The sequence below is a fragment of the Mustelus asterias genome, chromosome 24 (genome assembly GCF_964213995.1).
Source record: "Mustelus asterias chromosome 24, sMusAst1.hap1.1, whole genome shotgun sequence".
Taxonomy (NCBI): domain Eukaryota; kingdom Metazoa; phylum Chordata; class Chondrichthyes; order Carcharhiniformes; family Triakidae; genus Mustelus; species Mustelus asterias.
This window is the reverse complement of record NC_135824.1, coordinates 4,482,447-4,506,621: the sequence shown is the minus strand read 5'-3', so window position 1 is coordinate 4,506,621 and position 24,175 is coordinate 4,482,447. Positions and strand designations below refer to the sequence as shown.

The 24,175-nt window shown below is 45.5% G+C and overlaps 2 protein-coding genes across 3 annotated transcripts in view; both read right to left on the bottom strand.

The window, feature by feature from the left end:
• LOC144511170 (uveal autoantigen with coiled-coil domains and ankyrin repeats protein-like) overlaps positions 1–14,797 on the bottom strand; it is a 207,827-nt gene extending 193,030 nt beyond the window's left edge. For both annotated transcript variants that reach the window (XM_078241200.1, XM_078241201.1), the window contains exon 1: positions 14,683–14,797. In XM_078241200.1, coding sequence (XP_078097326.1) covers positions 14,683–14,778 — 96 coding nt within the window. In that variant the 5' untranslated portion in view covers positions 14,779–14,797. The remainder of the gene's footprint in view (positions 1–14,682) is intronic.
• morf4l1 (mortality factor 4 like 1) overlaps positions 14,683–24,175 on the bottom strand; it is a 102,646-nt gene continuing 93,153 nt past the window's right edge. The window contains exon 13 of the mRNA XM_078241211.1: positions 14,683–14,836. The gene's annotated coding sequence lies outside the window, so the exon portion shown is untranslated. The remainder of the gene's footprint in view (positions 14,837–24,175) is intronic.

Below are 24,175 nucleotides of genomic sequence, written 5' to 3'. Positions count from 1 at the left end.
AGCCAATAGGCAGCGTGAATTTCGACCACCTCCAAAAAAGGAAGGAGGAATGGGAGACTGAGAGGAAGGTTGAGGAATGGTATACCTTGTTGGCACGGCGATACCGTGGCTCCTGGGATATGACTCTTTCGGACACAGCTCAACATCATTTCTGAGACAAAGAAGAGAGACATTGGCTGAAACTCTACCACCTTGTCCGCCACGGAATCGGAGCGGGCAAGGGTCCGACAACGGAAATCTCCTTTGACCTGGGGCAGGAATTTCCAGTCTCACCTGAGCGAAGCTGTAAAATCCCGCCCATTGACAAGAGTTGACGACACCAGTAATTCCTAGGACCTTGTGAGATGAGAAACTTCTGTATGTCTTCACTGCTTGTCATTAGTTACATGTAAAATCTTGCTTCATAAATTCTACTTGATTCATAAATATTACTTGTAGGTCAAGGACAAATGAAAACCCTAGTGTTAGAAATTAAAAATTTGGCCCTGAGTTATTTTTAATGAGAAGGTTTTAAACGCTAAAATTCCAATTCCTACATTGAGCATTTTTCCTTATTTCAACTACAGAGAGCAACTTTTAAATTTTTGGGAACAGACATTTTAATCTCGGGCAGTATGTCATAATTCCTTTGTCATGTCTAAAGTGCATGCACTGACTAATGTTCCACTGTTGGAGAAATTCCCAAATGTGGCAAGTTCAGGCTTGTGTCCTGTGTTCCCTGGTTCACTTCTGACTGTTGTGTCATGGCCACTTAACACAAAATAATACATTCCTTTATGGGTTTTTGTGATTTATTTGCTGACTGAATCACGAGTACAGTAATATCAATGCTTAAAGTTTTATGATTCTCTCGATAGTTGCACAACCGGGATAATATTTTGTGGTGAACCATCGTTGGTTCCCACTGGATAGTACTGAGCCAGGGGCTGGCCAGTACTACAAGGATGTACATATGTTACTGTTGGGTTGTGCTACTTGTTGCTGTTGGGGTTAGGGTGGGGTTGTTACACCTTTGTACTGTAGTGTTGTGGCACATCCCAGTCGGGCTCCGCCTCCTGGGAGAGGTATAAGAGTCCCTGCTCTGGCTGGGACCCCTTCAGTCTGGGATAGTGTATATAAGTTCTGGCAGCTTCATTACAGTAAATAAAAGCCTTTCATTTACTGAGCTTCAGGCCTCGTGTTTGAGTAGCGCATCATATTTATTACCAGAAATTTATGGAAATTCAAGACAAGGGGCCTGATAAACTTTGGAAGTCCCTCCCTGATACTCTCTGCCTTTCTCTGTCCTCCTTCAAGATGCTCCAGAAAACAAAGCCCTTTGACTAAATCTTTGGTCACCTGTTCTTGTTGCTTGATGTGCCTGCAAACCATTGTAATGTAAAGGTACTTGGCGGAGCAAAGGTTAATGTGGGACTGGACACCCACAATATGATGTATAGAGTCACTTGGTAATAGACTCAGAAAGAAGCCTCACTGCATAAAGAAACAGCTCCATACATGCCAGGAGCCTGGCACCTATAAATAGTTAAAGGATAAACAATGAATAATTCATGTTTAAATCTACAAATCTCAAGAGTTCATCATTGAGATATCGAAAGAACCCAAAACTCAACATGGTTATCATGTTCCCTGGAATGAAGAACTTGTCGTATGAGGACTCTGGGTCTGTACTCGTTGGAGTTTAGAAGGATGAGGGGGAATCTTATTGAAACTTACAGGATACTGCGAGGCCTGGATAGAGTGGACGTGGAGAGGATGTTTCCACCAGTAGGAAAAACTAGAACCAGAGGGCACAACCTCAGGCTAAAGGGACGATCCTTCAAAACAGAGATGAGGAGGAATTTCTTCAGCCAGAGAGTGGTGAATCTGTGGAACTCTTTGCCGCAGAAGGCTGTGGAGGCCAGGTCATTGAGACAGAGATAGATAGGTTCTTGATTAATAAGGGAATCAGAGGTTGCGTGGAAAAGGCAGGAGAATGGGGATGAGAAAAATATCAGCCATGATTGAATGGTGGAGCAGACTCGATGGGCCGAATGGCCTAATTCTGCTCCCATGTCTAATGGTCTCATGGTCTATCAGCAGAAATAAGAAAGTTGGCATTTTTAAACAATGAACCTGAAACAACATCCTAAGATATGAAAAACGAGAAGCAGCTGAATCCTAGCCAGAGAGACACTTGTGCAGAGGTGCCTGAGAATGCAAACTGAAGGGATATTGCTGCAGGCCATGCATTCCATGGTGGAGGCACTTGCTGATATCCATCAGTGCCGATACCAGAAGAAGGCGGGGTTTGTAAAGCTCATTCCAGCTGCCCCCCTCTACCTCAGGCAGGAACCAGGGCCCTCGGTACCCACAGGAAGGAGGGTTAGCTGGTGCCCACCACGCGCCCATCCATCCAGGTGACCCTACAGGGTGGAGGAGGATGGATCCCAAAAGCAGGCCATGTCCCCCAGGCCTCGGCTTTCCAGAGGACTCCACCAAAGTCATCACAGACAACAGGGTGTAACAGTCAGCAGGCTGGTTTCACCTCTTCTGCGATGTTGAGGATGCATTAAGATGTAGCAGCAGGGTAAGGAAGGTTAAGAAGTTGTAGTTGCACATCACAAGAACATAAGAACTAGGAGCAGGAGTCGGCCATCCAGCCCCTCGAGCCTGCTCTGCCATTCAATAAGATCATGGCTGATCTTTTTGTGGACTCAGCTCCACTTACCCGCCCGCTCACCACAACCTTTAATTCCTTTACTGTTCAAAAATTTATCTATCTTTGCCTTAAAAACGTTCAATGAGGTAGCCTCAACTGCTTCACTGGGCAGGGAATTCCACAGATTCACAACCCTTTGGGTAAAGAAATTCCTCCTCAACTCAGTCCTAAATCCGGATAAAAGCAAATTACCTAGGATGCTGGAATCTGAAACCAAAAGAGAAATTGCTGGAAAATCTCAGCAGGTCTGGCAGCATCTGTAAGGAGATCATGTGACTATCCAGATTATACCATTTCTAAACTCATCCTCTGATGCCATGTCCAGCCGATCTATCTGCCTGGACTGTGAGGTCTATTTCACAAAGGAACTATTGAACGGAAATGGATATCATTTGCATCTTTATATGCTTACTCCTCCACTAAGACAATATCTACCCGAAACAGGATCGTCAATATTGATAATGATTCTTTCAGAGGCTAATGGCTGGGACATTACAGGCCATGAAACAAAAGACAGGTCTGGACCCAGAAAAACATCTCTTTATTAAATCACTGTGGGGGAAGGAGGTTATACAACTCATGTGAAGGGGTAGGGCCTGGGTGGGATTGTGGTCGGTGCAGACACGATGGGCCGAATGGCCTCCTTCTGCACTGTAGGGTTTCTATGATTTCTATGATTTCTATGAGAGAAAAGAACTGATGTTTCGAGTCCAGATGTCCCTCTGTCAGAGCTAAATTGCATAGAAAGTGGGAGATATCTATACTGCAGGGTGAGGAAATGAAAGATGAGTCATAGCCACAAAAACAAGGGGAAAGGCTGCTAATGGCAGCCCATAGAGAGAATAGAAGGTGTGGATGGCCAAACGGCAGAGAAGCTGAAATCAGAGGGTAAACTATGACTAATGGACATGTGGGGGGAGAGGGGGAGATGGGTGGGAGAGAGGGAAAATGGAGGGAAAGGGGGAAAGGGGAAGCAAAGGGGGAGAAAAGGTGAGGAAAGGGGAGATAAAATAGGGGGAAAGAGTGGGGGGAAAAATAAAGAAAGACAATAAAGAAATAAAAGGTAGAGATCAGTAAAAATTATATAAAATGAAAACAAAGGGGGTGGAGCTAATCATCTGAAGTTGTTGAATTCGATGTTGAGGCGGGAAGGCTGTAAAGTGCCGAGCCGGATGATGAGATGCTGTTCCTCCAGTTTGCGTTGAGCTTCACTGGAACATTGCAGCAGGGCCAAGGACAGACATGTGGGCATGGGAGCAGGATCGTGCCCCTTTGGAGCACGATCCTATTCCCTTTATAATTTTATATGTTTCTATAAGATCTCCCCTCATTCTTCTGAATTCCAATGGGTATAGTCCCAGTCTACTCAGTCTCTCCCCAAATGGGCACAAATGTTAATTACTTATATATAAAACGTTCACTTCTGTAAATAAACTCCCACTAATTTCATCTTTTCTATGGCTTCTTGTTATGATGAGCTGTGTTCCTGTCAGCCTGAAGTGAAAACCTGCTTCCTGCACAAGAGAAAGGCAGGGTGCTCAGACCAGGCCTTCCTCGCTGTGTTGTGCTGTGTACAACATTCCCAACACGTTGAAGGTGTTTCATCACAGTGACTGAACACATCAGTCATATCCATACTCGATGGGAATTAGAATGCCTCGCAGAATGTACCGGGTTGCTTTCACAGATTCCAGTCATTCTCCCTGTGTGCTCCGTACACCAGTCTGGTCCAGGCACCAGAACCTCTCTTCTCTGGTTTGCTCCAGCAAAGTGCAAGTTGCAACTTGAGCCTTGTTGTATCTTCTCTCCGCTGTATTCTGTGGCTTCTGCACAAGCATCATCAGCCACTTCCTCAGTAGGTAGCTCTTGGCCTCGAGGACCCAGTCCTGTATCCTCCATTGACCCTGAAACATGTCAGGGATTTGAGAGCAGCTGAGAAGGTAGGAATCGTGCACTCACTCCCTGGGAATTGTGCATACATGCCGGCGTTGGACTGGATATGCCCTGTTTGTGAACAGAATTCCCACTCACCCGAAGAAGGGGCTTAAGGCTCCGAAAGCTTGTGTGGTTTTTGCTACCAAATAAACCTGTTGGACTTTAACCTGGTGTTGTTAAACTTCTAATTGTGCACACACCCAGAGGATGCATTTAGTGTGGACATAGACCAGGTGAACAGTCAGGGAGTGAAAGCCCTTGAGGTTCACATGGTTGACTACTTGATGTCCTGGAGATCTAAATGCCATGTGAGTGCAGTCGATGGCACTTTGCCCCTTTGGAGAACCAGAGATCTGCGCAAATCCCATTGCTCTTGCTTCCTGGTTTGCCCGATCCTGATCGAAATGTACAAGTTTGTCTGTCCTCTCGAAGCTTCTCTCTGTGACCTCCTGGATGTATTTGTCTGCGAAGTAATAGTGAGTTTGAATCATTTGCTGGTGTTTGTGTTGAAATCTTTATAACTATATTGTCTGGTGCAATGTTCTTCATTTTCTCTTCCTTAATAAACATTTTATTCTTTAGCACATTGACAGACACTTGTGAATGTGTTCAGTACATGTTGGGCGACATGGTGGCACAGTGGTGAGCACTGCTGCCTCACAGCGCCAGGGACCCGGGTTCAATTCCAGCCTCGGGTCACTGTCTGTGTGGAGTTTGCACATTCTCCCCGTGTCTGCGTGGGTTTCCTCCGAGTGCTCCAGTTTCCTCCCACAGTCCAAAAGATGTGCGGCTTAGGTTGATTGGCCATGCTAAATTGCCCCTTAGAATCAGATGGACTAGCTAGGGTAAATGCATGGGCTTACGGGGATAGGGCCTGGGTGGGATTGTGCTCGGTACAGACTAGATGCATGGCATGGTAGCACAGTGGTTAGCACTGCTGCTTCACAGCGCTCGGGACCTGGGTTTGATTCCCGGCTTGGTTCACTGTCTGTGTGGAGTTGGCATGTTCTCCTTGTGTCTGCGTGGGTTTCCTCCAGCTGCTCCGGTTTCCTCCCACATTCTGAAAGATGTGTAGGTTAGGTACATTGACCCAAACAGTCGCCGGACTGTAGCGACTAGGGGAATTTCACAGTAACTTCATTGCAGTGTTAATATAAGCCTTACTTGTGACTAATAAATAACCTTTACTTTACTTGAGATGGGCTGAATGGCCTCCTTCTGTACTGTAGGGATTCTATTCTATTCTATACTAATTGATCTACACAGTTTATGAGAAAAGACAAAATTAAGAAGTATTAAACCCAAGTTTCATGTATTTGTCTGACTTGTCTCTGATCAACATTAGCTGGAATTTGTAACACTTGGAATGTTTTCCTACAGTCAAAGCACTGTATAAGACACACATTGATGGTACACCTGCTCTTTTGTTTCAGATGTTATGCAGGGAATGTAACTACACAGCAAGCAATGAGAAGAATGTGTGGGATGGAGAAGCTACAACAATGGATTAATATGGGAAATATGAGGAGGACTGATGGCACAAAGTGAAAATGGGCTTGAAAAAAGAATCCATCTTAATGGGTATGTTTTTTGAAAAAAGAAATTGAAGAAATATTTCTTAATTAATAGGAAACATGAAACCTGAATGAACAAAATAGAAATTAGATTTTTGTTCCGCACCAACATTTTTCCAACAAATTCCTGAAGGCGCCAAGTCATTCTGAAGTACCGTACCGTTATATTCTTCAATTGCACAAGGATAGCCAGAAGCTTTTTCCCAGGGTGGAAGAGTCAATTACTAGGGGGCATAGGTTTAAGGTGCGAAGGGCAAGGTTTAATGGAGATGTGATAGAGTGATAGAGGTTTACAGCATGGAAACAGGCCCTTCGGCCCAACTTGTCCATGCCGCCCTTTTTAAACCCCTAAGCTAGTCCCAATTGCCCGCATTTGGCCCATATCCCTCTATACCCATCTTACCCATGTAACTGTCTAAACGCTTTTTAAAAGACAAAATTGCACCCGCCTCCACTGCTACCTCTGGCAGCTTGTTCCAGACACTCACCACCCTCTCTGTGTGAAAAAATTTCCCCTCTGGACCCTTTTGCATCTCTCCCCTCTCACCTTAAATTTATGCCCTCTAGTTTTAGACTCCCCCACCTTTGGGAAAAGATCTTACAAGGCAAGGTTTTTTACACAGAGGGTCATGGGTGCCTGGAACTCGCTGCCGGGGGAGGAAGTGGAAGCAGATACGATGGTGACTTTTAAGGGGCGTCTGGACAAATACATGAATAGGATGGGAATAGAAACATAGAAACATAGAGGATAGGAGCAGGAGGAGACCATTTGGCCCTTCGAACCTGCTCCGCCATTCATTACCATCATGGCTGATCATTCAACTCAATAGCCTAATCCTGCTTTTTCCCCATAACCTTTGATCCCATTTGCCCCAAGTGCTATATCCAGCCGCCTCATGAATGCATTCAATGTTTTGGCATCAACCAGTTCCTGTGGTAATGAATTCCACAGGCTCACCACTCTTTGGGTGAAGAAATGTCTCCTCACCTCTGTCCTAAATGGTCTACCCCGAATCCTCAGACTGTGACCCCTGGTTCTGGACTCCCCCACCATTGGGAACATCCTCCCTGCATCTATCCTGTCGAGTCCTGTTAGAATTTTATAAGACACTATGAGATCCACCCCTCATTCGTCTGAACTCCAGTGAAAACAATCCTAACCTAGTCAATCTCTTCTCATACATCAGTCCCGCCATCCCCGGAATCAGCCTGGTAAACCTTCGCTGCACTCCCTTGAGAGCAAGAACATCCTTCCTCAGAAAAGGAGACCAAAACTGCACACTATACTCTTAAAGAAGAAATCCGATCCTCAGCACTAAGATGGGGTGCAATGCTTTATCTTGTCAGCTTGCATCTTGTTTGTCTCTCTTGCGGGGACCACAAACTGGGTTCAATTTGAATTTGAATTGGTTTTTGGAGCAGGCAAGGAGATGGATTAAGGGCTTTGCCTGGTCCAATCTGAGCATTGGCTTTGTCACTTTAAGAAAAAGAATATTAATATAAAATATCAAAATATTAGTAAAGAAAATTGTCAAAACGCTTCAACTTGTGCACCTTCTGATCATTTTGACGGACGGCACGGTGGCACAGTGGTTAGCACTGCTGCCTCATAGCACCAGGGACCCGGGTTCAATTCCAACCTTGGGTCACTGTCTGTATGGAGTTTGTACGTCCTCCTCATAACAGCGTGGGTTTCCTCCGGGTGCTCCAGTTTCCTTCCACAGTCCAAAGAGGTGTGAGTTAGGTTGATTGATATGCTAAGTTGCCCCTTAGTGCCAGGGGGATTAGCAAGGTAAATACATGGAGTTACGGAGATAGGGCCTGGGTGGGATTGTTGGCGGTGCAGGCTCGATGGGCTGAATGGCCTCCTTCTGCACTGCAGGGATTCTATGGTTCTATGATTCCAAGAGAACATTGTAAAGGTTTGAAATATTGTGAAATAGTAAAACCATTTTTGTGCTTTGCCAAGTTCTGATTTGCTTGATAACTTGACTGTTAGACGACACAATAAATAGGAGTTATCTCCCGCAGTATAAACAAGGCTGAGGAACATGAGCTTCTGTTGGTCATGTCATCCTGCAAACAAAACATGCTTTTTTTCAGTGCCAAACTTAACTGGATCACAATTGCGGCACTTCAGATCTCACACAGGGCCACTACCAGCCTGCATGTGCAGACAACCCATCCCGTCTGTTAGAAAACTGGGCTCCAGTATAACACCAGGAGGGATGTGAATTGGTAATGGTACGGTGCCAATGTTGCCAAGGCCACTATCATCCTGTTTTCTTTCAGGGTGAAAGAGGTCATTGTGGAAGAGGATTTCTAACATGTACAAACATCCTGAATACAAGCATACTCAAACCAGCACTGGACCTACATGGTCACAGAAGAAGCCAACAGTGATGATTATTGTCTCTTTACAGATTGTATCTGCTGGTCTTCTATTTTAATACAAATGTTGAATATTAACACCAGTGAAAATGCCGCAAGCTCCTGAATTTGATGTATTCAGTCACCACTTACTCAGAAACCTGGATTGAGGCACTTCCAATCTCCTTGGCTCAATCTAACCTCAGCCATAAACAGACACATATTCAGTTGGTCAATGCTTGATAGGTTTTTAATAAAAGCAAAATACTGTGGACGCCGGAAATCTAAAATATAAACAGAGAATGCTGGTTAACTCAGCAGGTCTGGCAGCGTCTGTGGAGAGAGAAACAGAGTCAATGGCCGGGATTTTATGACCTCACCTGATCCCTGGAATGAAGAGATTGTCGTATGAGGAACAGTTGAGGACTCTGGGTCTGTACTCATTGGAGTTTAGAAGGATGAGGGGGGATCTTATTGAAACTTACAGGATACTGCGAGGCCTGGATAGAGTGGACGGGGAGAGGATGTTTCCATTAGTAGGAAAAACTAGAACCAGAGGGCACAACCTCAGGCTAAAGGGACGATCCTTTAAAACAGAGATGAGGAGGAATTTCTTCAGCCAGAGAGTGGTGAATCTGTGAAACTCTTCGCTGCAGAAGGCCAGATCATTGAGTGTCTTTAAGACAGAGATAGATTGGTTCTTGATTAATAAGGGGATCAGGGGTTATGGGGAAAAGGCAGGAGAATGGGGATGAGAAAAATATCAGCCATGATTGAATGGCGGAGCAGACTCGATGGGCCGAGTGGCCTAATTCCGCTCCTCTGTCTTATGGTCTTATGATCTAAAATCCCAACCGAAACCAACGGAGAATTCCGTTCTGCGAGCCTCACCTGCCCTGATTCTTGGGCGGGCAAGGCGGTAAAATTCCAGCCAATGTTTCTCTGATTCGTCATCAGAGTTAAAGAGAGGCAGAAATGTGTTGGGGTTTATAGAGTTTAAGAAGGGGTGGCGAAGATGGAGCAACATAAAAGGCCAATGATAGGTGGGAGCGAGGAGAGATTCAACCAAGATGTCATGGGCACAGGACAAAGGGAATGTTAATGGCAGTGTTAAAGACTAAAGAAGGTGCAAATGGTGTCATAAAGTAAGCTGACAGAATGTGTTAATAGCAGAACCAGGGCCAGCACAAGGGTCAGCACAAGGTCAGCACAAGTGGCAGATGGCCCTTTGAGGTGGGAGTGGGAGGGCACTGGGACAAAGAGGTGGAATTAAAAAAGGGGGTCAAGATAGAGGAGAGAGTTGATGATCTGAAGTTGTTGAACTCAATGTTAAGCCTAGAAGGCTTAAACCGGCCTAATCGGAAGATGAGGCATTGCTCCTCCAGTTTCCATTGGCCTTCACTTCAACATTGCAGCAAGGACGGACACGTGGGAATGAGAGCAAGATGATAGAAACAGAGAAAATAGGAGCATGAGTCGACCATTTAGCCCAGCACCATTATTCAATATCATCGTGGCTGATCTGATCGTGGGGCTGAACCGGCAGGTGGTCCACGGGGTCTTTTGCCCCGCTGAAGTGGTCCCTGAATGAAAGAGTTTGGGATCCATTGATTTAAAATGTTGAAGCCTGTGGGATATTTTGGTGAAGTTCCTCCTGTCGGATTGTTCATTCCTTTAGCAATAAACTGCGTGTGTGACTCACTGTGGAATGTTATTGTCACACACAGCTTCTTACAACTGGCAAATTGGGTCACACACTCTGCTGTTTCTTCCACAGATAAAGAGCGGCCTGTCGGTTTAACACTTTCCACTCCATCTGACGAAGGAGCAGCGCTCCGAAAGCTAATGGTATTTGCCACGAAATAAACCTGTTGGACTTTAACCTGGTGTTGTTAAAACTGTTACTGGGTTTAACACAAACCCATGGTGATGAAGTTAAGCTATCTTGCAATACTGTTTTAGTTACATTATGAATTTGCCTTAGGCCTAGATAAAGTTTAAGTTACTGATCCAGGAATACTCGTTACTCTTTAATTGAAGAAGCATTTCTACATAGAGAATAGGAGCAGGAGTAGGCCATTTGGCCCTTCCAGCGTGCTCCACCATTGCATACAACCATAGCGGATCCCTTATCTCAATACCATACTCGCACGCGCTCCACTAAAGACATCTTCAGTGTCTCGAAACCTATTTCCTTCTGAAATATATTCAGTGACTTGACATCCATGGCCTTCTGTGGTAGAGAATTCTACAGGTTTACCAGCTTCTGATGGGTTGAAATGGCAACAGGAAGGTCGACTCAAGCTTGCAGTTTGAGCAAAGATATTCGGCAAAGCGGTCACCCACATTAATCCCAATAATTGTTTATGGCGAAGGAATAAGTCTGAAGCTTGTCTTTTACCTTAAGCAAGCCAGACCAGCTCAGCAGAAGAACAGCCTCTCACTGCTTCCCCATTTATACTCCTTTTAGTGTAACCAATTAAACTAAACAAACTAAGGGACAAGCAAGAGAGCAGACCATTAAACGGATAATGTATCACATAGAAACATACATAGAAACATAGAAGATAGGAGCAGGAGGAGGCCATTCGGCCCTTCAAGCCTGCTCTGCCATTCATCAAGATCATGGCTGATTGTCCAACTCAATAGCCTAATCCTGCTTGTCAAAGCTGGGTTTGTCAAAGAGCTTTGACAAAGGGTCGTCTGGACTCGAAACGTCAGCTCTTTTCTCTCCTTACAGATGCTGCCAGACCTGCTGAGATTTTCCAGCGTTTTCTCTTTTGGTTTCACGCACCTGATTCCTGGGATGAAGGGTTTATCTAATGAGGAAAGGCTAAACCAGTTGGACTGGTACATGTGGGAGTTTAGAAGAATAACAGGCGATCTTATTGAATCATATAAAATTCAGAGGGGATTTGACAGGGTGGATACCGGGAGGATGTTTCCCCATGTGGGAGAATCTATAACTAGGGGACACAGTTTAAAAATGAGAGGTCTCCCATTGAGATGGAGATGAGGAGAATGTTTTCCTCTCAGAGGGTGGTTAGCCTGTGGAGTTCTCTTCCCCAGAGAGCAGTGGAGGCTGGGTCCAAGCAGAGTTAGGCAGGTTTTAGATCAATCAGCAGGTCGAGGGTTATGGAGGCAGACATGAAAGGAGTGTTGAGATGACCATCAGAGCAGTCATGATCTTATTGAATAATGGAACAGGAATGAAGGGCAGAGTGGCCTCCTCCTGCACCTAAGTCTTGTGTTCTTGCGCAAGAATATGAATCAGTAAGTAGCATTGTGAAGAGAAAGCAACGTGATCTGGCTTGTATTTCCTTTCACGCGTTTCACAAACTCGGCATGCATCAGTGCTCTCAGCATTAACAGGGATGAAAAGAGTTGGACATTCCTCGGAATAATTCAGTGCTCAGCTGAATCCAGACCCTCCTCATCATCACACAACTGATGCCTGTCTTTATTTACCAGAAGGCACAATGATGAACTTCTGCACAGTCAGGCTGTAGGGACAGAAACAGAGCTGAACTTGTTCCTCCCTTCTCAATACGTTGAGGAGAACAGACAAGAGAAAAAGTGTCTCATCCCATTTTCCAAGCACTGACATTTATCTTTGACTTAAGGCATTATTTTGCCGAAAATGTTCTGAAATGTACACAGTGATTAGCACTGCTGCCTCACAGCGCCGGGGACCCGGGTTCGATTCCCAGCTTGGGTCACTGTATGTGTGGAGTCTGCACATTGCCCCCGTGTCTGTATGGGTTTCCTTCGGGTGCTCCCGTTTCCTCCCACAGTCCAAAAGACGTGCTGGTTAGGTGCATTGGCCGTGCTAAATTCCCCTTCAGTGTACCCGAACAGGCGCCGGAGCGTGACGACTGGGGGATTTTCACAGTAACTTCATTGCAGTGTTGATGTAAGCCTACTTGTCACGCTAATAAATAAACTTTAAACTTAATCAAATCCTTTAATGTTGATTGTATTGATAATTTGTTGCTGATTACCCAGATATGTCACATCTGCAGAGTTCTCAAAGCTTGCTAAAGGCAGAAGTTATTGGACAATAACGCAGATTAGTAAGAGTCTGCATTTTTTGTTTTAATTTTCATTTTTTACTCCATCCTTAAAGTTACAAAGCCAATGCTCAGAGTGGAGCGGGCAAACCCAAATCCATTGTTTGCTTGCTCCAAAAACCAAATTCAAATTCCAATTGAATCCAATTCATCGTCCCCACACGAGAGACAAACAGGCTGGAGTTCTGCCAAAAAAATTCTCAGTGTCAAATTTGCGTGAAAACTGGAGTAATTCACATTAGTATTTTTAGTGGGAGTTCAGAGAAGAATCTCCCACACTCTGTGCACTGCAGAGGTTACGAGCATGTATATCATTATAAAGCTGTGGGCAGGGCCTATTCCCGCTGGAGAGGCCGGCAGCACAGCGCTGAGCAGGCCACTGCGCATGTGCTGATAGCAGAGATCAGCGCATGCGCAATAGCCCCACACTGCCGACCTCCCGATTGCTGGCCAGCTCGATCGCTGGCCAGCCCCGTGACTCCCACATTGCCGGCTCTCCGAACCCCTCGACAGCCCGATCGCTGATCCACCAAACATTCCTGGACCAGCCCCGAACCCCCCTCCCGACCCGTCCCGATCTCCAGCTCCTGCCCTCCCCCCCCCCCCAACAGTTACGCCACTCCTGTAGCACCAACCCCCTCCCCCACCCCAACCCCACAATGCCGACCAAAATTAAAAAATTTTAAAAATGTAAAGATTAGCGCAGCGGGATGGAAGAATCGCGGCCACAAGACCCAAGCTGGCAAGATAAGGCATTGCCATCCCAACTTGGGCTCGATCCAATGCTTGATCTTAGCCAAAAGGACAAGAAGAGATACCAAATGTGTGGTATTGTTACCTCTGAGTGTGTAAAGTCATGGGTTCAAGTCTCACTCCTGAGACTTAAGTCCATACCTTATCAACGGTTCAGTGTAGCACTCTGGGAGTATTGTGGTTCAGGTGCTCACCTTTTGGGTGAAATGTTTTACTGAGGGAGCATTTGTATTTTCAGGCAGATGTAAAAGATTCTGTGGCATTATTTCAAAATGAAAACAAGACATTTCCCCTGGTGACCTGTATTTAGCCTTAACCAACATGTTTTTTGGCCATTTGCTGGTTTTGAGAACTTGCTGAGTGTGCAAATTAACTGTTACATTCTCTGCATTACAAAAGTAATTACATTTCAAAAAAAGCTCTTCATTGGTTGAGAGAAGCTCTTTGGGACATCCTGAGGTTGTTAAATGCACCAAGTAGACCATTCATGTTGTTAAAACATGGTAAGAAGTCTCACAACACCAGGTTAAAGTCCAAGAGGTTTATTTGGTAGCAAATACCATAAGCTTTCGGAGCACTGCTCCTTCGTCAGATGGAGTGGACATCTGCTCTCAAACAGTGCACAGACACAGAAATCAAGTTACAGAATACTAATTAGAATGCAAATCTCTACAGCCAGCCAGGTCTTAAAGGTACAGACAATGTGGGTGGAGGGAGCATTCAACACAGGTTAAAACATGGCCCAATTATGAGATCAGTTGGGATATTAAATTCTCTGTAAACTTCCCAAGTCAAATGGAATCATGATGTGGAGATGCCGGCATTGGACTGGGGTGGGCACAGTAAAAAAATCTCACAACATCAGGTTAAAATCCAACAGTTTAATTTGGAATCACGAGCTTTCAGAGCGCTGCTCCTTCTTCAGCTGATTGGAGAGTTGAGTTCACAAACACAGCGTATATAGACAAAGACACAACTGCAAAGTAATGGTTGGAATATGAAGAATGGTTGGAATGCGAGTCTTTTCAGGTAATCAAGTCTTTACTTGTACAGACAATGCGAGTGGAGAGAGGGATATCACAGGTTAAAGAGGTGTGAATTGTCTCAAGCCAGGATAGTTCGTAGGATTTTGCAAGCCCAGACCAAATGGTGGGGGTTACAGATAGTGTGACATGAACCTAAGATCCCGGTTGAGGCCGTTCTCATGTGTGCGAACTTGGCTATCAGTTTCTCCTCAGCGTTGTCATGTGTCTTGAAGGCCGCCTTGGAGAACACTTACCTGAAGATCGGAGGCTGAATGCCCTTGACTGCTGAAGTGTTCCCCGACTGGAAGGGAACACTCTGCCTGGCGATTGTCACGCGATGCCCGGTTCATCTGTTGTGGTAGCGTCTGCATGGTCTCGCCGGTGTACCATGCCTCGGGACATTCTTTCCTGGAATCATAGACAGTAAACAGGCACTTTTATAGGTAGTCAAACCTCTGATCTAGAAACCGCTACATTTTGAGATATAATCCTACAATCAGGTCACAATGAACACTTACCGACTCACTTCAGACACATGCAATCAGTCCAGTGATATTGGAAATTGATTTGTGTTGCATGTGGTAATATCAAACTATATATTTCCAAAGACTTAAAAACATCCAACCATAAGCAACTGAAGACGGACTGTTCTGACAAATTGTGTTACCAACTATGGAAGGGTAAATATTCAGCGTTTGGTAGTCATTGGCCACTTGACAATTTCAGATCAATTTCACATCTTCAGAATCAAGGAATCTGCCACCTATTATCAGGAGTTTTGGTAAACAGATTTAATGGAAATGAGATGAAACAAAATGCTGGGGATGGAATCTTTGCCGGGATTCGAGTCATGTTCCAACGCGATTTTAATTTTGAATGGCCGACATATTCACAAACAGTGTTGCCGCTCCTGAGACATACTGATCTTTAGAGGTTAGTCATACACTGAGCAGGCCTTCACACACTAAACCAGAGATACCCAAACATTTGTTCCTGTGACCACCTAGGTGTTCATCATCAAAGCGTAGGCTGCGTAGAAAAGTTACATCATAGAAATACAAACATATAGAACCAGAAGAGGCCATTCAGCCCCCAAACTTGTTTCATCAATCTACTAGATCATGGCCGACCTGTGCCACAATACCATTGATTTGACTTGTTCCTTAGCCAAACTAAAATCTAGCAATGCCGGAGTGCACAGCAATTTGGGGAGTTTCTACACTCTGAGTGGCAAAAGGATTGTTGTCAGTGCAGACTCGATGGACCGAATGGCCTCCTTCTGCACTGTAGGGATTCTATGATTCTATGAAAAGCTTCCTAATTTACTCCTCAATGACCTTGCTTGAATTTTAAGATCATCTCCCTGTTCCCCCACCCCCATTCTGAATTCCCCCATCAAAGAAAATAGTTCAGCTGTATTGACTCCATAAAATTCATTAATCATTTTAAACACGTCAGTTAAATCACCTTTCATCCTCCTAAAATCAAAGGAATACAAGACAGGTTTATGCAACTTGTCCTTGTGAGTTAACCTTTAAGTCATGTCATTATTCTCATGAATCTGCATTGTTCTCCATCCAGAGGTGTAGTGACCAGAATTGAAGACAGTGCTTTAGACAAGATCTAACGAAGGCTTTGTACAATGAAAAATAATTTCCTCACATTGTACTCTGGTGTCCTTGAGCTAAGGGTAAACAATCCTTTAGCCCCTTTCACTCCTCTTTGTGCCTATGCACTAACTTTTAATTATTGGTGTATATAGACACATAAATCCCTTTGCTTTTCCAAAGGTTATGTTCTCTCACCTACAAGAAAATCAATGCTCCCATCTATGGGTATTGTATATGAGGTTTCTGATAGCAACAGTGCTGCCCTTTAGCTGCAGTCCATGTAGTATAGGCAGACCTAGAGTGCTGTGAGGAGGCAGTTCCAGGATTTTGACCTAGTGACAATGAAGGAACGGCGATATAATTCCAAGGCATGTGCTTGGAGGTGGTGTTCCCATGCATCTGCTGCCCTTGTCCTTCTGGAGAGGGTGTGTGTTTGGGGGTTCTAAGAGAAGTCTTGGTAAATTGTTACAGTGCATCTTGATTGGAGATACCGCTGCCACCATTCACCAGTGTTGGAAGGAGTGAATGTTTAAAGTTGTGGATGAGATGACAATCAAGTGGGTGATTTTGTCCTGGGTGGTGTCGAGCTTTTTGAGTGTTGTCCGAGCTGCACTCATCCAGGCAAGTGGGAGTCTTCCATCACACTCCTGACTTGTGCCTTCCAAATCACCAACTTTTACAGATGCACCAGAGAACAAAGAACAAAGAACAGTACAGCACAGGAAACAGGCCCTTCGGCCCTCCAAGCCTGTGCCGCTCCTTGGTCCAACTAGACCAATCGTTTGTATCCCTCCATTCCCAGGCTGCTCATGTGACTATCCAGGTAAGTCTTAAACGATGTCAGCGTGCCTGCCTCCACCACCCTACTTGGCAGCGCATTCCAGGCCCCCACCACCCTCTGTGTAAAAAACGTCCCTCTGATATCTGAGTTATACTTCGCCCCTCTCACCTTGAGCCCGTGACCCCTCGTGATCGTCACCTCCGACCTGGGAAAAAGATTCCCACTGTTCACCCTATCTATACCCTTCATAATCTTGTACACCTCTATTAGATCTCTCCTCATTCTCCGTCTTTCCAGGGAGAACAACCCCAGTCTACCCAATCTCTCCTCATAGCTAAGACCCTCCATACCAGGCAACATCCTGGTAAACCTTCTCTGCACTCTCTCTAACGCCTCCACGTCCTTCTGGTAGTGCGGCGACCAGAACTGGACGCAGTACTCCAAATGTGGCCTAACCAGCGTTCTATACAGCTGCATCATCAGACTCCAGCTTTTATACTCTATACCCCGTCCTATAAAGGCAAGCATACCATATGCCTTCTTCACCACCTTCTCCACCTGTGTTGCCACCTTCAAGGATTTGTGGACTTGCACACCTAGGTCCCTCTGTGTTTCTATACTCCTGTTGACTCTGCCATTTATTGTATAACTCCTCCCTACATTATTTCTTCCAAAATGCATCACTTCGCATTTATCCGGATTAAACTCCATCCTTTCTGGTTGTATCACAGCTTGGTATGGCTCCTGCTCTGTCCAAGGCTGCAAGAAACTACGAAGGGTTGTGAACATAGCCCAATCCATCACACAAACCAGCCTCCCATCCATTGACTCCGTCTACACTTCCCGCTGCTTCGGAAAAGCAGCCAGCATAATCAAGGATCCCACACACTCCGGACATTCTCTCTTCCACCTTCTTCTGTTGGTAAAAAGATACAAAAATCTGAGGTCATGTACCAATCGACTCAAGAACAGCTTCTTTCCAGCTGCCATCAGACCTTTGAATGGACCTATTAAGCTGATGTGTCTCTTCCCCCATCTGCAACTATAAGATTATATTCTGCAGCCTCTCCTTTCCTCCTCCCCTATGGACTCAATGAACGGTATGCTTTCATAGAAACCCTACAGTGCAGAAGGAGGCCATTCGGCCATCGAGTCTGCACCGACCACAATCCCACCCAGGCCCTACCCCCACATATTTACCCACTAATCCCTCTAACCTACGCATCCCAGGACTCTAAGGGGCAATTTTTAACCTGGCCAATCAACCTAACCCGCACATCTTTGGACTGTGGGAGGAAACCGGAGCACCTGGAGTAAACCCACGCAGACACGAGGAGAATGTGCAAACTCCACACAGACAGTGACCCGAGCCGAGAATCGAACCCGGGACCCTGGAGCTGTGAAGCAGCAGTGCTAACCACTGTGCTACCGTGCCGCCCTTTGTCTGTGTAGCACGCAGAAAACAAAATACTTTTCTCTGTATCCCAATACATGTGACAATAATAAATCACATCAAATGATGGAAAGAGGTGAGTAACTCGACATAGAATTCACAGCCTCTTAACTGCTGTTGTAGCCGCAGTATTTATGTGGCTGATTCAGTTTCTGGTGAATGGTAACTCTGCGGATGTTGATGGTGGGAGATTCAGCTGTGACAATGCTACTGAATGTCAATGGGAGGTGATTAGATTCTCTTCTTCTCTCCATTGCACAATATTCTGAGCCTTAGGACCATCCCATCTGAATTTCAATGTGTTCTTTGTGTAGGAACAATGATAAGGGATGCTTCTCATTACTCCAACTCTTTCTTCTTCTCCAGTGCCTCATTGTTACACACCTCACTGATGACTGATATTTCTTGTATGTTTCTGTACATTTCATTAATCCACGCTGAATGCCATACACCATTTCAACTAAATCCCTCTCCCTGGTATATCTTAATTCCCACACAAATTTACACACCCTCCGCTGAGACCCTGACTCATTAATAAATATTATAGGCAGCAATGGCCATGTGACCCATTCCTGTGGGATTCTATCAGTCGCTGCAGCTCAGCTTAAACGGTCCCTGTAACGATTGTGCTCTGCTGCTTATTGTCAAACCAATTCTCTATCCAATTTGCCATTTCATCAATGATTCATGAACCTTCACCTTTGCTGATGTCTTTTGTATGAGAGCTTGTCAGATGTCTTCTGAAGGTCAAGGCCGATAACACTAACAAAGTTTACTTCAATCGCTTAATGCGAAGGCATTTGTCAGAATTGCCTTTTATTAACTTCTGGCAGCTGAGACAGGAGGGACTGAGGAAACAACTGATATAGATTTGGGACAGTGGATCATCCATGCGATGCTGCAGTGCAGCCAACAAAAGTCATCCAAGAAGATATAGATAAGATTTCCAAATTGCTTGCTATATAAAAGACTCAATGGGGAAGCAGAGTTTAGGGACCTGGGGGATAGATAAACAAATCACTAAATAAACATGACTAAGTCCTTTAAAATGCAAACCAAGCACTGGGGTTCATTTCTAGAGAGATAGCAATAAAAATTATAGAATCCCTACAATGCAGAAGGAGGCCATTCAGCCCATTGAATCTGCATCGACCACATTCCCACCTGGGCCCTATTCCTGTAACCCCACATATTTACCCCTCTAATCCCCCTGACATGAGGGTTAATTTGGCATGGCCAATCCCCCTAACCCGCACATCTTTGGACTGTGGGAGGAAACCAGAGCACCTGGAGGAAACCCACGCAGACACGGGGAGAATGTGCAAACTCCACACAGTTAGTCACCCAAGGTTGGAATTGAACCGTGAGGCAGCAGTGCTAACCACCGTGCCACAATGTAGAGAAGTTATGTTAAAGTGTTTAGAACCTTAGTTAGAACAGTCTGGAAGTAGAGTGAACAGTCCTGGTCTTCATATTAGAAAAAGATGCGGGGGAACCTTTCTGTCCATTCACGTCCCGCCTCTGTTGCAAGCGAGGATGGGGAATTTGGCACTCAGCCAAATCTCTATCCACTGCAGCAGGACCAGAAAATCCTGCCAGTCTGAACGGCCAGGACATTCCGGCCATGGAGTCACGGGAGAAAGTGGAAAATAGATTTACTAGAATGATTCCAGAACTGAGAAGTTGTATCCATCAGGAAAGATTGAACAGATTGGGGATCTTTCCTCCAGAACAGAGAGAGACTGATAGAGAGGATCTGGAAGATTAGGAAAGGGTTTGATTGGGTAAATGTAGAGAAGGTACTTCCACTTGCAAGAAAGACCAAAACGAAGAGCCATAAAGATAAGATTGTCACTAATAAATCTAAAAGAGAATTCATGAGAACCTTCTTAAACCAGAGAGTGGTGAGAACCTGGAACTCACAGCCATAAGGTGATGACCATAAGATGCATTTAAGGGAAAGTCAGATCATTAAGGAGACAGGAATAGAAGAATATCTCAATAGGGTGAGAGGGAGAGGGATTGGGAGAAGACTCATATGGAATATAAACACTGGCAAGGACCAGTTGGGCTGAATTTTTAAAAGTTCATTTTGCGGAATGTGGGTGTCGCTGGCTAGGCCAGCATTTATTGCCCACACCTAGTTGCCCTTAAGAAGGTGGTGGTGAGCTGCCTTCTTAAACCACTGCAGCCCATGTGGTGTAGGTACACCCACATTACCGTTAGGGAGGGAGTTCCAGGATTTTGACCCAGAGACAGTGAAGGAACAGCCAATGTATTTCCAAGTCAGGATGGTGAGTGATTTGGAGGGGAACCTCCAGGTGGTGGCGTTCCCAGGTATCTGCTGCTCTTCTCTTTCTAGGTGGTAGTGCTTGTGGGTTTGGAGCCTTGGTGAGTTCCTGCTGTGCATTGTGTAGATGGTACACACAGCTGCCATTGATCATTGATGGTGGAGGGAGTGAATGTTTGTGGAAGGGGGTACCCAAAAGGGATGGTCTGTTTCTGTGGCATAATACTACACAATGTATTTACCACCCAGATATCACCTGTGAACCAACTAGATCACTTTCTTTGCATCTTCTTTAAAAATATAACAATTTATTCTTTCACAGGGTGTCCTGTGCCAACATTTATTGCCCAAGCCTAATTGTCATCCCTCCAGTGCAGAGACCTGATAATTACTTGTGACAGAAATCCTCTAATGGCTTGGTATTTTCAATCATCAGCACAAGGGCATCGTATGAAGCTACCCTGTCCCTAACGGATTTGATCTGCTTCATTTCCATCAGCTTACATGGATCGAACAGCGCTGAAGATGGAGTTACGCGACGTACGGAACTTGAGCCTTTAAACCTTTGCTTTTGTCTCTTCTCCTTTTCGAACATTTTCCACTCGACTGGTTATGAAAAAATGAGAAGCTTTTAACTCAAAAAGCTGATCTGTTTAAATTCTATTCTGCTGGGTTGTCATGTGGCCATGCTAAGTTCTCCCTCAGTGTACCCGAACAGGTGCTGGAGTGTGGCAACTAGGGGATTTTCACAGTGACTTCATTGCAGTGTTAATGTAAGCCTACTTGTGACACTCGTAATTGTTTAAAATTCATTCATGGGCGTCGCTGGCTGGCCAGCGTTTATTGCCCATCCCTCGTTGTCTGAGGGCATTTGAGAGTCAACCACATTGCTGTGACTCTGGAGTCACATGTAGGCCAGACCGGGTAAGGATGGCAGATTTCCTTCCCTAAAGGATATTAGTGAACCAGATGGGTTTTTCAGTCAATTGACAATGGTTTCATGGTCATCAGTAGATTCTTAATTCCAGATTTATTTTACTGAATTCAAATTCCACCATCTAAAGTAAAGTAAAAGTAAAGTTTATTTGTTAGTGTCACAAGTAAGGCTTACATTAACACTGCAATGAAGTTACTGTGAAAATCCCCTAGTCGCAACACTCCAGCGCCTATTCAGGTACACTGAGGGAGAATTTAGCACGTCTTTGGACTGTGGGAGGAAACCGGAGCACCCGGAGGAAACCCAAGCAGATACAAGGAAAACGTGCAAACTCCACACAGACAGTGACCCAAGCCGGGAATCGAACCTGGGTTCCTGGTGCCGTGAGGCAGCAGTGCGAACCACTGTGCCACCGTGCCCCCCCCCCCCCCCCCCACCTCCCCTTCCACCTTTATGACCTCGCCGGGAAATGTTCTCACCAGCGAGGAATAGACATGCTCCCCATGAACAGGGAGCAGTCGGCTTAACTTCGCCGGTGGAACCAGAAGCCATTGAGGCCCCTCCGGAGAGGCCGAGGGATGGGGAAAGAAATTCTGCCTCTCCCTTCTGATTTTTCCCAAACAAAATCTGCCTATCCCAAAGGTCAATTCCAGGGTTTTTGATTCCATTGAGTTCATCTCATGCATTAATCACCCTTCAAATGAAGGAAAGGTCGCTGATCTCAGTCTGAAATGTGCCTTTTGCCATCTGGAACCTGTGCCCCTTGTTCTGTTGTCAGTAATTAGTTTGAAGTTGGACTCCGCTTTGCATCTTCTGTGCTGTTTGAAATTGAGGGATCTACATGCTAACCAGTTTCTGGTCCCAGCTCATCAATGCTATGTTTTTGTGCGTTAAACTACTGACCACAGAAAATCTGGGAAGAACTGGGAAGTAGAGGTGTCCCTGTAATATCACCCAATCCTGCTCCAATGGCAATCAGGACAGTAATGCCCATCCCTATGCACACACTTCATTCGGAATCCCACGGGGACAGTTCTTAAAGCTAAAGTGTGCAGATATCAATTAACTGTCCAAAGACAATGACCTAAGGCCGGAATTGAACCCAGGTCCCTGGCGCTGTGAGGCAGCAGTACTAGCCACTGTGTCACCGTGCCACCCTGACACCCTCCGGACTTTAACCACTTCCAAATTCATGGCCCTAATTTTGCCCTTTTCCGCATGGATCTCGGGTCCCTCCACACCTCCTTCCCCACCAGGACATTGCGAGCTCTCCACTTACCTCTTCCTTCAACTTGTCCCAATCCACCACCACTCTCTCCCACCTGGTTTAATTGAATTGATTTATTATTGTCACATGGACTGGGATACAATGAAAAGTATTGTTTCTTGTGCGCTATACAGACAAAGCATACCGTTCATAGAGTACACAGGGGAGAAGGAAAGGAGAGGGTGCGGAATGTAGTGTTGCAGTTGCCGACAGGGTAAAGAAAAGGATCAGGTTAATGTGTGAAAGGACCTGGCTGAACATGTGCTCACAGCGAACAGCATTCAGCAGTGCTGACGCAATTGGGAATCAAGCTGTAACTTGGGGAGGGGAGGGGTGGGGGGTGGATTTTCTGCCCCTGTTTTCAATCCTCAAAACAGGAACAGAGCTTCTTATGTTTCACCATTGGATATTATTCCACTTCAGGCACCTTCCTTCACATTCTTCTCAAATTCTAGACCCAGGGCGTAGGGGGAGGTGCAACCAAGTCTTCCACCTGCACCCTACATGTTCTAGGATTGCTTTAGGTGTGTATCAGGGTGGACTGGGGTGGGGAGTTCATTAGCTTTACCGGAAATTCCATGCAATATGCCATCGTTAGACCCAATGGAACCCTTGCCAATGGAGAATAGGTGGGAGTTTTGTTGAGATCTTATTAAAGGCTCAGGCGAAGGTGATAGATCTGAAAGGGATCCCCTGACAGTGCAGCAAGCTCCCACTCTGAATTCCATCTGAAGATTGCGTGGAAATCAGTGAAACACTCTTTCAAGGACAGGCCACCTGCCCACATTGTGCTAACACCCTGTCTTTCCAATTTAGTGGCAGTCTCAACCATAATAGACGGTTGGGACTTCCCTTTCAACCCACTTCCAGCTCTCTGTACCGTGGGGCTCCCAGAATGTAAGAACAACAATGTTTTGATTTTTGACATTATTTTCCTCTTTATAATACTCACACTCAAGACTCCTGTCCTGCTTCGAGAAGATCCCCGTTTCACCTCTTGAATCACCTACGGCGAGCCTTCTCACTCCCTGTAATGTCCTCTGCCTCACTCCCTGTGATGCCCCCTGCCGCACTCCCTGTAATGTCCTCTGCCTCACTTCCTGTGATGCCTGGAGTCTCACTCCCTGTAATGCCCCCTGCCTCACTCCCTGTGATGCCCCCTGCCGCACTCCCTGTAATGTCCTCTGCCTCACTTCCTGTGATGCCTGGAGTCTCACTCCCTGTAATGCCCCCTGCCTCACTCCCTGTGATGCCTGGAGTCTCACTCATAGAACATTTATGGTGCAGAAACAGTTCGGCCCATCGAGTCTGCACCCACTGTACAACGGAGCATTCCACCCGACCCTATCCCTGTTACACCACATATTTACCCACAAATCCCCCCAACCTACACATCTTGGGACACCAAG